The following is a 15,878-nucleotide window of genomic DNA, read 5'->3' on the forward strand; positions in this document are numbered from 1 at the left end:
TTATGGTAATTATATTCTTGTACATAGGGGGCAGTATTATAGTAGTTATATTCTTATTTATCATACATTTATCTATTCTATTCTATTCTATTCATGTATCTATTCCATGATGAAGCTTAGACGTCTGACTCTCACCTGTATATCAGGGATCCAGGATGACTGTGCCACTATCTGATGTACCTCTCTCTGATATGTATTAACAACTTCTGGGCTCAGCCATGTATTGTGAATCTGAACTCCAATTTTCATGTTGGCGTTTGGTCCTACTCCACGTTGTAACATTTCAATGTAATATTTTTTTCCTTTGACAAGTTCTATTTTGGAGGATTTCTGCTTCCATTGAACATCCCAGTCCAGTTCCCAATGGTCAGTCCATGTGGTAATACCATGCGGTATGGAGGCAACTTCAACCTATAGACCAATACCATTATATTGAGCAATATTTTGGATTCTACATTTCCCTACACTTACACATAAGCCATATTGTGTGAACATACTTGTAGGGCATGTTAATGTATCTTGTTCATGTTATGTTTCTTCTTATTTTAATATATTACATTACTTATCCTGTACTGATCCTGAGTTACATCCTGTATTATACTCCAGAGCTGCGCTCACTATTCTGCTGGTACAGTCACTGTGTACATACATTACATTACTTATCCTGTATTATACTCCAGAGCTGCGCTCACTATTCTGCTGGTACAGTCACTGTGTACATACATTACATTACTTATCCTGTACTGATCCTGAGTTACATCCTGTATTATACTCCAGAGCTGCGCTCACTATTCTGCTGGTACAGTCACTGTGTACATACATTACATTACTTATCCTGTATTATACTCCAGAGCTGCACTCACTATTCTGCTTGTGCAGTCACTGTGTACATACATTACATTACTTATCCTGTATTATACTCCAGAGCTGCGCTCACTATTCTGCTGGTGCAGTCACTGTGTACATACATTACATTACTTATCCTGAGTTACATCCTGTATTATACTCCAGAGCTGTACTCATTGCTTGTTTCTCATATACCTACTTTTGCATCATCCTCTTGTGACTGGCTGATGAAGAGTTGCGCTTCACTGTCTGACTGTATCCAGAATGTATAGTTGTTCGTCTCCGGACATACAAAGAAACCACTTAATCTTTGTCTGTGTACAGAATGTATAGTTTATAGAAACATTAAAGTCATCCATTGCACAGCTAAGACAGTATCTTATATTTAGCCCTTTGTACCTTCCCTACTTCCTGAACCCCCTCACTGCCCTGCCTACCAATGTTACAGTTACTTCTCTGCTTCTTTGATGTAACTTTATGTGATATTGCCAGGTTCCCTGTTATCTGATACCTGTATGGCTCCCCTGGAACTAAAACGACATCCGATGGTGAACTTGCACTGGGCACCACTGAGCGCTTTTGAATGGAAAGATTGTCCATATCTGTAGCATTTGATCCAACCCACATCTCGTACAGTAATCCTCTATTACCTGCAGTGAGACACAGAATATTCTCATTAAGTCAATTAAGATATTAGTGATAAAGGTTAATATAGAGCACAACTCGAATTTGAGATCCAGAGATGACCAGACCACTACTCTTCCCCCAATGCTTTAAACGGCAGGTCTACTTATTGAGTTATTGATAACATTTTGGTTACCTGTGGCCACCAGTAGAGGGAGCTCAGCAGCTTACTGCATACTGATAATACATCTGTATTCAGGAGGTGTTGACTGGGGTTTGTATTTATGAGATCTGTATTTGTTGGTCTTCTCTAGGGGTTTGTAATTTATGGACCTCTGTATTTAGGAGGTCTCGACTTGGGTCTGTATTGAGAGGTCTTGTCTCAAGTTTTATATTTATCCTACTAATATTATAAATGTAAAAGTTTGGATGTTTGTGTGTTTGGATGTTTGTTCCTTAATTACACAAAAATGGCTGAACGGATTTGAATGAAATGTGGCACATAGATAGTTTGTAACCTCGATTAGAACATATGCTACTTTTTATCCCAGTAAATGACATGGCTTCACCACTGTTATGAATTTATGTTCACATATTATATTACACTGCTCCTGAAGCAGCCTTATCTCAGGTCCCAGGGCTGTTATCTCTCTGTGTAAACACATGCTAACCCTCAGTACGTACATTTGCATATTATCTGATCTGCTCCAGGCAGTGCTGACAAACTGACACAGGCAAACACCTTTAATCCAAATTGGCAGTTTGCCAATTTTAAACATGCCTGGAAAAAGAAAATCTAATTTGTTGCAAACAACAAGAGCTATGAAGGAAGCCAGAAGTCACAGAGATCTCCTCAAGCAGAGCTGAGGGAGATCATCAATGCCAACAACATGTTCATTATATGGCGTCCCTACGAGCTGCTGAGATGCCGGAACAATTACAGGCACGGTGCGAAGAACAACTTCAGTGCCAGGTGAAATTGAGAGCTGCCGAAACGCCGGAGCAGGCGGATTATCGACGGCAGCAATTTGCTGAATATAGGCGGATCATCCACGCCAACAACCCGCGGGCAGAGGCTAGTCTGCCTATAAAGGAATATCAATTAGCTCAGCCCCCTATAGCTCAAATCCTAGTTGTCACTAATTTTCATGGTTTCAATATTACCCCCTCCCCTAAATACTCTTCCCCATGCGTCAGCTCATATTATTCTAATTGTTTTACTTTATAATGTAAGAATTGTTAATTTATGGGTGGAAAAAAGAGAAAAAAAAAGCAATATTAAAAATACCATCAAAGAGATATCGCAGAGCACTACCTGGATGTGGAGCTTTTACATATTGTCCAGAAGGGGGCGTTGTACAGATGATGACTTGTGGGGACAGGGATCCGATCTTGCAAAAATTTCCTGTTATATGGAAAAGAAAATGCAATGTAATAAGTATATTCTCTATGTTCTTTCTAGGACCATGAAGCTTGCGGGCTCAGGAAGATGAAAATCAAAGATTTATGGCACATTGACATTATATGCCATATAAAGAGGGGGGTGGGGGGCACTGGCAATATTTGGCACTCCTGATATGAGGAGAGAGAGTGCATATGTGAACTGTAGACAATACCCAGCATGCACAAAGCCCTCAATGATGAATTACAGTAAATGTTCCATTAAAAAGTAAACTTATCCCACAAAAAACAAGTCCCCATAGAATTCTGGTCATTGAAAAATGAAACAATGATTACTTTTGTGACAAATTGCTGAATCTGAAACCCCCAAAATAGACTGGTTATTAGAGGGTTAAAGGAGTGATTTACCTGCAATGCTGACCTTAACGGGATCCATAAAGAAGTCTCCAGTGATGGTGATGTCCGTTCCTCCTCCGACGCCGCCTACATCTGGATATACGGAATGGATTTCTATCAGAAGAAACATAAAATTACTCCAGAATGATAAATATTATCCATGGGATACAAAGTGAAGCAAAAGTGAAAACCAAGGACCACCACCACCTCATGACCTCCCCCACCCCATCATGGTAGGACAGAAGAGAACAACATTTTTTGTCCGTGTACCCATTCCTTTTTTGATAGCTTTTTCAGGACTGTATAGAGTAGTTGTCCTGTGTGAGATCACAAACCCACCAAAATGGAGACCCCAACTCAAGAGCTGTATTGGCTTCTTTGATGGTATATACACCCTTAAAGGGATTATCTAGGAATTGCAAATCTCTGTCCCTGAAGTTCCGATGGAGTCCTTGCGACACGTGACCACTGTGGACAATCAGTGGCCTCAGTGATCATAGAAAAGGACCCAGGACGTCACCAGTGATGTATGCAACTGAAATCCTGTGATCTTCTGTGATCACTGAGGCCATAGCGGTCATGTGTGGCAAGGACTTCCAGCAGAACAAGCTCTGGGGGGGCCAAGACAGCAGTGCCGGAGATAGGTGAGTATGGTTTTTATTTTTTCACCTTCCTCAGCCTCTTGCAGGAGATCTTTAATTCCTGGACAAACCCATTAAATCTCAAGTTTCCAAAAACTTGAGTTTGTCCTGACTTGAGATTTTTGGGATTCACCATCCACAATTTAGCATTATACGTTAGGTCTCTTCAAGTGTCATGATGCTGACTTCCCTGGGCCATTGATATCACTCAGGAGACTGGAAGATGCCCAAGAGAGAACCCAAAAGACTGGAAGATGTCCATGAGAGAACCCAGGAGACTGGAGATACCTATGAGAGAACCCAGGAGACTGGAAGATGCGAATGAGAGAACCCAGGGGACTGGAAGATGCCCATGAGAGAACCCAGGAGACTGGAAGATGCCCATGAGAGAACCCAGGGGACTGGAGATGCCTATGAGAGAACCCAGGAGACTGGAAGATGCCCATGAGAGAACCCAGGAGACTAGAAGATGCCCATGAGAGGTCCCAGAAGACTGGACGATGCCCATGAGAGGTCCCAGAAGACTGGAAGATGCCCATGAGAGGTCCCAGAAGACGTGAGAGATGATTTTGAGTATGATGGTTTATTTTTTTATCTTGCACCTCCAATTATATTCTGGGGTCTGTAGAGATAATAATAGCACTTCCAGTGCCCGATTTGGGCCAAACTTAACGAAACTGGTGGGTGTATCTTGCAAATATTTACAAAACAAGTCTTAAAAAAATTGCCCAAGGGGCCACACGGTGGTTCAGTGGTTAGCACTGCAGCCTTGCAGCGGTGGAGTCCTGGTGTTCAAATCCCACCAAGGGCATAAAACCATCTGCAAGGAGTTTGTATGTTCTCCCCGTGTTTGCATGGATTTCCATCCCATATTCCAAAGACATAGTCACATGCCCCACCAGCGCCCCCTTACTTGGGTATATTGTACCTGAGAAGGTCTGATATAGGAACAGCTCTTGCTTTGCACTGATGCTCCAGGCTTCTTTGCTCACTATGGACCTGTGAATATATTGGAAAATTAGTTGAAAACTTTGCCTCTAGTGCCACCTATTGGACATGTAGAGGGGCGACTGGTGAGGCTCACAGATGTCTGACATGGCATAAATATTCCCCCCATATTATAACAGAAGAACCTACTTTCCTTTGTTGAACACAGAAAATGTGATGTTCTGCGACCCTGTAGGGCAAGAAACAAACAAAAAAAAAACACCATTAAAGGGATTGGCCAGATTTAGAAAAAAAGTTTTTCTTTCCCCCAGAAACAGCGCCACTCTTATCCACAGGCTAGGTCTGGTATTGCAGCTTGAATGGAAAAAATCTGAAATATCAGCTACTATCTGTAGGCAGGAGTGGTGGTCTTTCTAGAGAAAAAAAATCTGATTTAGGAAATCCCTTTTGATCATATGTTACCATTATATATCTGATATTTTTTATTAACCACTGGGACCCAAATACTGAAGGTTTCCTTGCCATGGAAATGTGACATCACAGTGACATCATAGCTGCTACATGGGGCAAAGGAGCATGGTGGAGGACAAGATCTGTGTCTGCAGACCACTACAAAGAGATTTTCCAGACTTACTAGTGGTTATGTGGGGTCAGTGGTGTAACTAGGAATGGCGGGGCCCCGTGGCAAACTTTTGACATGCCCCCCCCCAACCGACACCGAGGCCGAAGACCTCGACCGACCCCCTCCTCCGCACTCTATTATGTCCCATAGTGGGCCCTGTACACGGTATTATATCCATTAGTGGCCCCTGCACACAGTATTATGTCCCATAGTAGCCCCAGTACACAGTATTATCCCCATAGTGGCCCCTGCACACAGTATTATGTCCCATAGTGGCCCCTGCACACAGTATTATGCCCCATAGTAGCCCCTGCACACAGTATTATGCCCCCTAGTGGCCCCTGCACACAGTATTATCCCCCATAATGGCCCCTACACACAGTATTATGTCCCATAGTGGCCCCTGCACACAGTATTATGACCCTTAGTGGCCCCTGCACACAGTATTATACCCCATAGTGGCCCCTGTACATAGTATTATGTCCCTTAGTGGCCCCTGCACACAGTATTATGTCCTATAGTGGCCCCTGCACACAGTATTATGCCACATAGTGGCTACCGCGCACAGTATTATGCCCCATAGTGGCCCCTACATACAGTATTATGACCCTTAGTGGCCCCTGCACACAGTATTATGACCCTTAGTGGCCCCTGCACACAGTATTATGACCCTTAGTGGCCCCTGCACACAGTATTATGACCCTTAGTGGCCCCTGCACACAGTATTATGACCCTTAGTGGCCCCTCCACACAGTATTATCCCCCATAGTGGCCCCTGCACACAGTATTATCCCCCATAGTGGACACCAATCTTTTCAGACCCCAGAGTATAATAATCGGAGACCCGGGGAATAAAAACATAAAAAATTACTGTTTCTTACCTGTCCCCGGCTCCTACGCTGTCTTCTCCGCTGCCGTCCTTCTTCTATGACGTCGGACGTCACATGACCCGGGAAGCAGGCCAGGTTCATGTGACGTCAGAGACGTCAGACAAGTAGGAAGGAGGCCTGGCAGGATCGTGGAGAGGTAAGTAACAGTGTTTTTTATGTTCCCTTACCTTTCCGGGTCCGCCGATCATTATACTCCGGGGTCTTTGTAGTATAATGATAGCAGCGGTACCGGCTGTCACCGAGCCCCTAATGTCCCGGGCCCTGTGGCAGCTGCCTCCACTGCTATGGCGGTAGTTACGCCCCTGTGTGGGGTATTGCAGCTTTGCCCTATTCAAAGCAAGGGTATAATACATTTTTGACAATTTTTTTGAAGGTAAATTCTCACCGATGTAACTGCCCTCTGCTTTGCACTGGAGACTTCCAAAATCACCCTTCACATGTATAGGGTAACTATGAATAGAGAACAGGGCAAAAAAATCAGGATGCAATAACATGCATATATTTCAGTATATAATCTTAAAGCTCTTTAGCTCCCCCTAGAGATGGCAGCAGGTGGGTAAACTCTCTAGAAAATATTTCTCCATTGCAGTATTGGTTCTGTCTAATCCAACTTTTTTCCAATCTTCTTCTCCATGTCAAGAATCTCAGTTTAGTTACTATTGCTATTGCTGATCTGGAAAGCTTCTGCAATGTCAGAGTTCTCTTAGGCTTATTCAATTGGATGCTACAAGGCTTTCTCAACTCATTTCCTCCTCAGCCAGGTGCCTGCTATTAGGGTGTACCTAGTTTGGATTTCATACCTGATTTTTTGTGTTACGTGGATTCATACTGGTCTATTGGATCTGACCCTTGGCGTAAAACCAGAAAACAGTTTATCTCTTGATTCTGATTCTGACTCTGATGTGACCTCTTGGAACTGACCCATGGCTTGGCTTGAAATTTGGCTCTGACGTTACCTTCTCAACTGACAATTGGCACGGACGTTCACTCTCCCGATGTATCCTCCTGGTTCTGATCTGCCTTGTAAGTTTATCATGGATTTGGGTTTGGATTCTGATTCTGGAGCTTTTATTTTTTGTACAGTTTTTGTGGTGATAACTTGTACCTCAAATTCAGAAAAGTCCATCTCGCCTGGCGACTTTGGTGTCTGGGACCTATATCTCAGCTAAGCAGCTAGTTCTACTACTACTAGATCTGACTATTTTTTTGATATTTGTCCAGGGACTCTACTATAACACTTCCCATTTGGTAGAACAGTAGGGGGCGACAACAGGGTTAGACATAATGAATGATACATCAAGGAAATGGTGACTTTCACAAGCGATCTTCATCGATGTAACTTACATGCTTGCAGAGATCTTGTCAACCAAAGTGCAAACTGAGATCCATCCGTCCTGATCTGATGTCATAACTATAGGACTGTATGTGAAAATAAATGTAAAAAAAAATGCATTAAAAAAATCCTAAACTAATAGCAAATACCGAATCAGATATGAGGACAGGACATGTTCATCTTCTTACTCCCATGAGTTGACACTTCCCTTTCACACAGTACATACCCCTCAATATAGTCCACATTAAAATCATAGTCTTCATAGTTGCTGCTCAGAATTCTCCCAGACAGTTCAATGACGCCCCCTACAGCATAAGGAGTAAAGAAATTTACTATACATAAAAATATCAAAATCAGCAAATAGCTTAAGGTGCAGATCTACAGAGTTTGGTGGATGGAGGCCGCATCCGCCTCAAAATCCTGACCAAAAAGACGGCTCCCATTGAAATCAATGGGAGTCGCTCAGGCCTTTTTTCCGGGAGATGGTTTGTTCTGGCTCCCGGAAAAAGAAGCGACATGCTCATTCTTCAGGCCGTTTTGCCTCGCGATTCGGCCTGAAGACACTCCCTCCTCCGGACTAGGCCCATTCATTGGGCCTAAGTCGGAGCAGAGTGCGTGGCTGGATGCCGGTGTAGTGCACCCGCTTGCAGTCGCGGCAACCCGTTTTTTTGCGAGTTGATGTCCCATTTACTTCACCTAGGCTGCTGAGGCCAATGATTGGTCTCAGCAGTCGGAGACACCAGAAGACCCGGTACAAGTGAGTATGTTTTGGGTTTTTTTTTCACCTTCCCTGGCCTCCTTAAAGGGATTCTACCATTAAAAAACTTTTTTTTCTAGGTAACACGTCGGAATAACCTTTAGAAAGGCTATTCATCTCCTGCCTTTGGAAGTGCTCTCTGCCGCGCCGTTCGTTTGAAATACCGGTTTGTACCAGTATGCTAATTAGTTCTCTCGCAGCAATGGGGGCGTCCCCATTGCTGCTCGAAAACAGACTCCAGCCTCTATCTTCTTCTGCATCCTCCCCTTCCTTCTTTGGCTTGACGTCGGACGCCTGCGCAGTACGCTCTGTTCGGCGAACTTCGCCGAACGTACTGCGCATGCCCGCGGCCATAGTGTCAATTTTGCACATGCGCAGTATGTTCAGCGAAGTTCGCCGAACAGAGCGTACTGCGCAGGCGTCCGACATCAAGCCAAAGAAGGAAGGGGAGGATGCAGAAGAACATAGAGGCGGCCCTGGAGTCAGTTTTCAAGCAGCAATGGGGACGCCCCCATTGCTGCAAGAGAACTAATTAGCATACCGGTACAAACCGGTATTTCGAACGAACGGCGCGGCAGAGAGCACTTCCAAAGGTAGGAGACGAATAGCCATTCTAAAGGCTATTCCGACGTGTTACCTAGAAAAAAAAGTTTTTTAATGGTAGAATCCCTTTAAAAAAAACGGATTATCCTGAACAATCCCTTTACCCATCTTTTTGTCCTATTGGAGATGGGGGGGGGTCATGCTGCAGCCAGTTGTCTTGGGGAGGTGGGGTATAGGGAGATATGGCAGACCTCCTGGGACAGAGATAAAAAAAATTATATATATTTTTTATTTTTTATTTGTAAATAGGATTGTTAAATATTATTAGATGGCCTATAAGAGTTAAGTCTACTCTGCTGACATCTCTCATCTATACATGGGTGTGGCAAGGGTACCCTTATTTTATTCTCATGAATACAAATGATAGACATTAAACACCTGTCTATCTTTCTCTGACACCTTAAGGGTCCATGCACACGGAGTAAAGTGGCGCTGATAAAAAGACGCCCATGGAGTTCAATGGGTTCCATGTTCTGCGCGGAACACATTGAAATCAATGGAAGGCTTTTTAACTAATGATTTCAATGTGTTGCGTGCGGAACATGGAACCCATTGAACTCAATGGGAGTCATTTTTAATCAGCGCTGATTCGGCCGCAAGTTATCGTGCCAGAATCAGCGCCACTTTACTCCGTGTGCATGGACCCTGAGAGGTGTCATGACTAGAGATGAGCAAACGGCATTCGATTGAATTGGTATTCGATCGAATATCAGGCCGTTCGAGGTATTCAATTCCAATCAAATACCACGAGGCAAACGCACAAAAAATTTGTATCCCCTCCCACCTTCCCTGGCGATTTTTCTGCACTAATAACTGTGCAGGGGAGGTGGGACAGGAACTACGACAACGGAGGCATTGAAAAAAATTGAAAAACTCCATTGGCTGCCGAAATCAGGTGACCTCCAATTTATACGAATAGTGGATTTAATATCCAGGTCATATGGGACTGTGAACTATGTGACTGTGAGACAGGGATAGATCTACAGGCAGGGATAGCTAGGGATTACCTTTATTTAGGGGGGAATGTTACTTCCACAACTCTTTGGGCCTCTATCTGGTCGGGATCCCTGTGTAAGGATCCAGTTCTGTTTTTACGTTTCACCTGTCTGTGGGCAAGTCTGCCTCGTTGTAAGATGGCCGCTATAGCTTCGGTGGCCATCTTGCCTGCTCTTGAGGCTATATTAATGAATGCACCTGTGTTCCTCCCTGCTTGAGTATCAGTCAGATCTTTGTCTCGGCTGCCTCTAGCTCTCCGCCTCTATTGTGAAGAGTCCTGTGGTTCTCTTGTTCCACAGTTCTGCCATTTCCTACCATACCTGCATCTAGATACCTGTCTTCCTCCCGGCTGTTGCCCTTCAGCTTATCCCCTCAGCTGCACATGAGCTCCCCCTGATTGATTCAGTCTCTCATCAGGAAAACCTCTAGTGCTACACAACCTGCCTTTTACTACCGGCCGAACGCTACCCAGCTGTGCTGCAACTGACTGTAAGTTCGTCTCTTCTTTGCTGTAACTATTGTCTGCTGTGCATTTCCCCTATCAGCCATAGGTGTCCACAGAGCATTCACACATAGTGTAACAGGATACTCAAGCCCACAAGATGGAGGCCGCTGAGTCTGGGGACTTGGAGACCCGTGTTAAGAGAATACAGCAATACACAACTTCTTTGGGTACTATTCCGTTATCGGGCCAGCAGCAGCGCAGTTCAGCAGCAGCTTTCGGGACAGCAGTTCAGCAGCGGGAATTACAATGACATCCGAGGACTGCTGGCCCGATGCTTGTGCCCAGTAACCAGTACATCGATGACCCCCCTCCCCCATCCTTCTCCTCCTGCCAGTGCTGCCCCCCAGCTCTCCTTACATCTTCCCCGTACCCTCTCCCCGCCACACGACTAGGCCTCACCTCAGCGCTAGTACCGAGACCGAAAGGAAAGACACCGGGGCTCAATCCAGGCCCTGACAAGAAACACGCCGACTATAGGAACGGTGAGCTACAGCGAGCCGGAGGGACAAACTTTCTGCAGCGTCCGGCGGCTATCTAGTAGCATTCATTGCTCAAGATTTACGGTGAGGCCTATTACAGGGAGAGGGTACGGGGCAGATGTAAGAAGAGCTGGGGGGCAGCACTGGAAGGAAGAGGAGGATGAGGGCATCGATCGATGTACTGCCTACTACACACAAGCACGGCCTCTATCATCGGGCCAGCATCGGCTTAGTCATGTGGCGGGGAGAGGGTACGGGGTAGATGTAAGGAGAGCTGGGGGGCAGCACTGGAAGGAGGAGGAGATGGAGGGGGGGTCATTGATGTACTGGCTACTGGGCACAAGCATCGGGCCAGCAGTCCTCGGATGTCATTGTAATTCCCGCTGCTGAACTGAACTGCTGTCCCGAAAGCTGGTGCTGAAATGCGCTGCTGCTGGCCCGATAACGGAATAGTACCCTTCTTTGTATACAGAGTTGCAGTCGCTAAAGTCCAAGATAAATTCTCTAGAGATACAAGCTAACAAAAATGTGCAGGATCTTGGCAAAGCGATGCAGGACTTGCATACACGGACAACCGCGGTTGAGGCTTTGAAGTCAGCCCCCCCCGTAGTACTGAGCCCCCCAAAATTGCCACCATTTAGGTTTGGTGGAGACCGCGACAAGTACCGTGGCTTTGTAAACCAGTGTAAACTCTATTTTGATGCACATATCGGTCAATTTCCAAATGATCGCGCCAAGGTACTCTGCATCATCATGCTTCTGACACACAAGGCTCTAGCATGGGCAAACCCGCTAATTGAGACCGCTGATCCTTGTCTAGATAGTCTGACTCAGTTCCTTGATGGCATGGCCCTGATGTTTGATGATCCTAATCGTCGCGCCACTGCAGAGACCAACTTACTGGCGCTTCGACAGGGCCGACGTACGGTCACAGAGTATGCCATGAAATTTAAGAGATGGGCAGTGGACACGACTTGGAAATCTGAGGCGCAACTACCGTTGTTCAGGAGAGGATTATCCAGCGCCATTAAGGACGAACTGGCCCGTTCTGAGGCTCCCTCCAAGTTTGAAGAGTATGTACACCATTGCATACGGATTGATATCCGCTTATCCGAACGAAGACAAGAGAGATGGGCAGCAATGAATCGCAGGGACAGCCCACCAGCATTTTCTCCTGCATTTCCCAAGGAACCTTCTAATAGGCCCCCACAGGAGACTGAGCCAATGCAACTAGATGTTGTACAGAGGTCTGAGAGTAATGCTCGTAGGGAACGCCGGCTGCGTGACGGTCTATGTCTCTATTGTGGGGAGTCCGGTCACTTTCTCATAAATTGCCCGAATCGACCTCGCAGGACTGTCGCAGCCGTGGCCGAAGGAGATTTGTCTGACTGTGAATCAGAAGCCTCAGAAGCGTCACAGCCTTTGAATGCAGTTATTCAGACCCTGTCGTCGGTGGCTTCACACCTGGAGAAGAGGAAGAAGGAGACCCATTGCCTCCTGCCAATTCAGATTTGGACCAACACTCGTTGGATTTCCACCTCAGCAATGGTGGATTCCGGAGCTAGTGGCAACTTCATGGATCTGGCCTTTGCTAAAGAACATGGTATCGCAACCCAACATAGGGCCTCACCCGTGCTTATGGAGACTGTGGATGGTTCCCCCCTGGTATCGGGGCCAATAGATCAGGAAACCAGACCCCTAAGGGTATCCATGCCGCCTGATCATCAGGAAGAACTATCCTTCATGCTTATCTCCTCTCCTCATTTTCCAGTAATCCTAGGCCTCCCATGGTTGAAAAAGCAGAACCCAGCTATCAACTGGGAAACTAGAGAGTTACGCTTCCCAGCAAAGAAGAAGTCAGCCATTTGCCCGGTCACATCTGTTCCTGACAATCCTTCTAACCTTTTTTCATCAGTCTATTCTGACTTCTTGGGCGTGAGTGACAAGAAGAATGCAGATAAACTTCCACCACACCGGCCATATGACTGTCCAATTGAGCTTTTGCCCGGTGCAGCAATACCGTTTGGCCACATCTATCCTCTAGCCGGGCCGGAGTTAAAGGCCCTCAAGGACTACGTTGATGAAAACCTGGCAAAGGGGTTTATTCGTCCTTCCTCATCTCCAGCAGGTGCTCCAATCTTTTTTGTGAAAAAGAAGGACGGGTCCCTCAGACCCTGCATAGATTATCGGGAACTCAACAAAATCACTGTTAAAAACCGTTATCCACTTCCTCTAATCCCCGAAATTCTGGAACGAGTTCGCCATGCCAAGATTTTTTCCAAATTAGATCTTCGAGGAGCATACAACTTACTGCGGATTAGAAAAGGAGACGAGTGGAAAACTGCCTTTCGGTGTCGGTACGGACACTTTGAATATCTGGTCATGCCGTTTGGTCTATGCAATGCCCCAGCTGCTTTCCAACATTTGGTTAATGACATCTTCCGGGATCTCTTGGATCAGTTCATGGTGGTGTATTTGGACGATATCCTTATTTTTTCCAGCTCTCTACAAGAACATGAGGAACATGTGAAGATTGTTCTGGACCGCCTACGAGTAAACCAACTTTACATTAAACTCGAAAAATGCGAGTTCCACAAGACTGAGATCCAGTTTTTGGGCTATGTAATCTCACAACAAGGATTGTATATGGATATCAGTAAGATCCAAGCAATCATGGATTGGCCGGTCCCGAAGAATACCCGAGAGGTACAACGTTTCATAGGCTTTGCCAACTTTTACCGGCGCTTTATTAAGCACTTCTCAGAGATTGTCAGTCCCATTACCCAACTTACCAAGAAGGGGACAGTGTTCCGTTGGACACCCCAAGCCCAGGAGGCATTTACTCGCCTTAAGTCAAGGTTCACATCCGCCCCAGTATTAATACATCCTGATCCGGAGTTGGCATTTATAATAGAGGTGGACGCTTCAGACAGTGCCGTGGGAGCTGTCTTATCTCAGAGAACAGGAGAGAAGGGTCTCTTGCACCCTTGTGCATACTTCTCCCGAAAGTTATCTTCTGCTGAGAGGAATTACGATGTCGGAAACAAGGAACTGTTGGCGATCATCTCCGCGTTCAAAGAATGGAGGCATCATTTGCAGGGGGCTTCTCAGCAGATTGTCGTACTCACCGATCACCGTAATTTGGAGTTTGTCCGATCCGCAAGATGTCTTTCTCCCCGACAGGTTCGCTGGAGCCTATTTCTAAACCAATTTAATTTTATCATCTCCTATCGACCGGGCTCCCGTAATGGCAAGGCTGACGCCCTTTCCCGGATGTTCTCTACCGAATCGGATTCGGCTCCCTCATTTGAGACTATAGTACCCGACGCCAATGTGGTGGGAGTGATACAGAATGAAGACTTAATTAACGCCTTTAAGGAAGCCTATGTCACTGATCCTCTCTTGTCCCAGCCGGCTAATGACGTTCATCTGACCTTTAAAAATGGAGTATGGTTCCAAGGCCAATGCCTCTACGTGCCTAAGTCTGCCAAACTAAGAGTACTAAGACTGATGCATGACTCCAAGGTGGCAGGTCATAAAGGGGTGCAGAAGACTCAGGAGTTCCTCTCACGATTCTTCTGGTGGCCGGGGTATCAGAGGGATGTTAAAGACTATGTCCGTTCTTGTGTCATCTGTGCCAGATGTAAGACACCTCGGTCTGCTCCGACTGGATTGCTACAACCTCTGCCAGTGCCTTCTCGTCCATGGGGATCCATATCTATGGACTTTATTGTCGAATTACCTATCTCTAAGGGTATGAATACCATTCTAGTTGTGGTTGATCGATTAACGAAGGCTGCCCACTTTATACCTTACCCCAGACTACCAACTGCTAAAGACACTGTGGAATTAATTATTCAAAATGTCTTTCGGCTGCACGGGGTCCCCGACGAAGTCATTTCAGATCGAGGAGCGCAATTCATGGCGAGATTCTGGCAAGGATTTTGTTCAGCATTAGACATTAAAGTCCGCTTGTCCTCTGCCTACCATCCGCAGTCAAACGGCCAGACCGAGAGGACCAATCAGACTTTGGAACAGTACCTGCGTTGTTTCATCAGTCATTTGCAGGATGATTGGCTGGATCTCCTTCCTCTGGCAGAATTCTCCTATAACAATTCCCAGAGTGCTTCTACAAAGGTGTCACCCTTCTATGCCAATCTGGGGTTCCACCCCAAAGTTTTTCCCAGGCTGCCAAGTGATGTCACCATACCGGCAGTTACGGAACGTGTGGCAATCATTCAGCAAAACTTGGAAGTGTTGAAGGAAACCTTGACTGCAGCTCAGGAGAGATATAAGAGATCAGCGGATCAGTCCCGCAGACCAGAACCCATATTCAAAGTTGGAGACTTAGTCTGGCTTTCTACAAAAAATTTAAAACTGAGAGTACCCTCCCCGAAGCTGGGGCAAAGATTTGTAGGACCATTTAAGATAAGTGCCATCATCAGTGCAGTGGCCGTTAGATTAAAGCTCCCCAACACCATGAAAATCCATCCAGTATTCCATGTTTCCCTATTGAAGGCTGCTATCCCTAATCCGTTCCCGGGACGCGCTGCCCAACCACCCGATTCAGAATTGATTGATGGTGAGGAACAATTTTTGGTGGAAGAGATTCTGGATTCTAGAATCCATAGGAACCAATTACAGTATCTGGTCAAGTGGGAAGGGTACCCGCCTGAAGAAAATTCTTGGGAACCTGTTGATAATATAAATGCTCCCCGTCTGGTGTCCAGGTTCCACCGAAGACATCCCGGTAAGCCTGCCCATAGGGTGTCCGGAGGCCACTCCTAAGGTGGGGGTAGTGTAAGGATCCAGTTCTGTTTTTACGTTTCACCTGTCT

General features: G+C 45.8%; 1 protein-coding gene across 1 annotated transcript in view; it reads right to left on the bottom strand.

The window, feature by feature from the left end:
• PKHD1 (PKHD1 ciliary IPT domain containing fibrocystin/polyductin) overlaps positions 1-15,878 on the bottom strand; it is a 395,316-nt gene that overhangs the window by 364,367 nt on the left and 15,071 nt on the right. Inside the window, exons 6-15 of the mRNA XM_075266923.1 lie at positions 7,928-8,006; positions 7,713-7,787; positions 6,754-6,818; positions 5,046-5,085; positions 4,837-4,907; positions 3,280-3,381; positions 2,786-2,875; positions 1,358-1,496; positions 1,046-1,160; positions 136-411 (exon numbers count right to left, since the gene is read on the bottom strand). Of these exons, the coding sequence (XP_075123024.1) occupies positions 136-411; positions 1,046-1,160; positions 1,358-1,496; positions 2,786-2,875; positions 3,280-3,381; positions 4,837-4,907; positions 5,046-5,085; positions 6,754-6,818; positions 7,713-7,787; positions 7,928-8,006 (1,052 nt within the window). The remainder of the gene's footprint in view (positions 1-135; positions 412-1,045; positions 1,161-1,357; positions 1,497-2,785; positions 2,876-3,279; positions 3,382-4,836; positions 4,908-5,045; positions 5,086-6,753; positions 6,819-7,712; positions 7,788-7,927; positions 8,007-15,878) is intronic.

The sequence above is a fragment of the Leptodactylus fuscus genome, chromosome 3 (genome assembly GCF_031893055.1).
Source record: "Leptodactylus fuscus isolate aLepFus1 chromosome 3, aLepFus1.hap2, whole genome shotgun sequence".
In the NCBI taxonomy this organism is placed as follows: Eukaryota; Metazoa; Chordata; class Amphibia; order Anura; family Leptodactylidae; genus Leptodactylus; species Leptodactylus fuscus.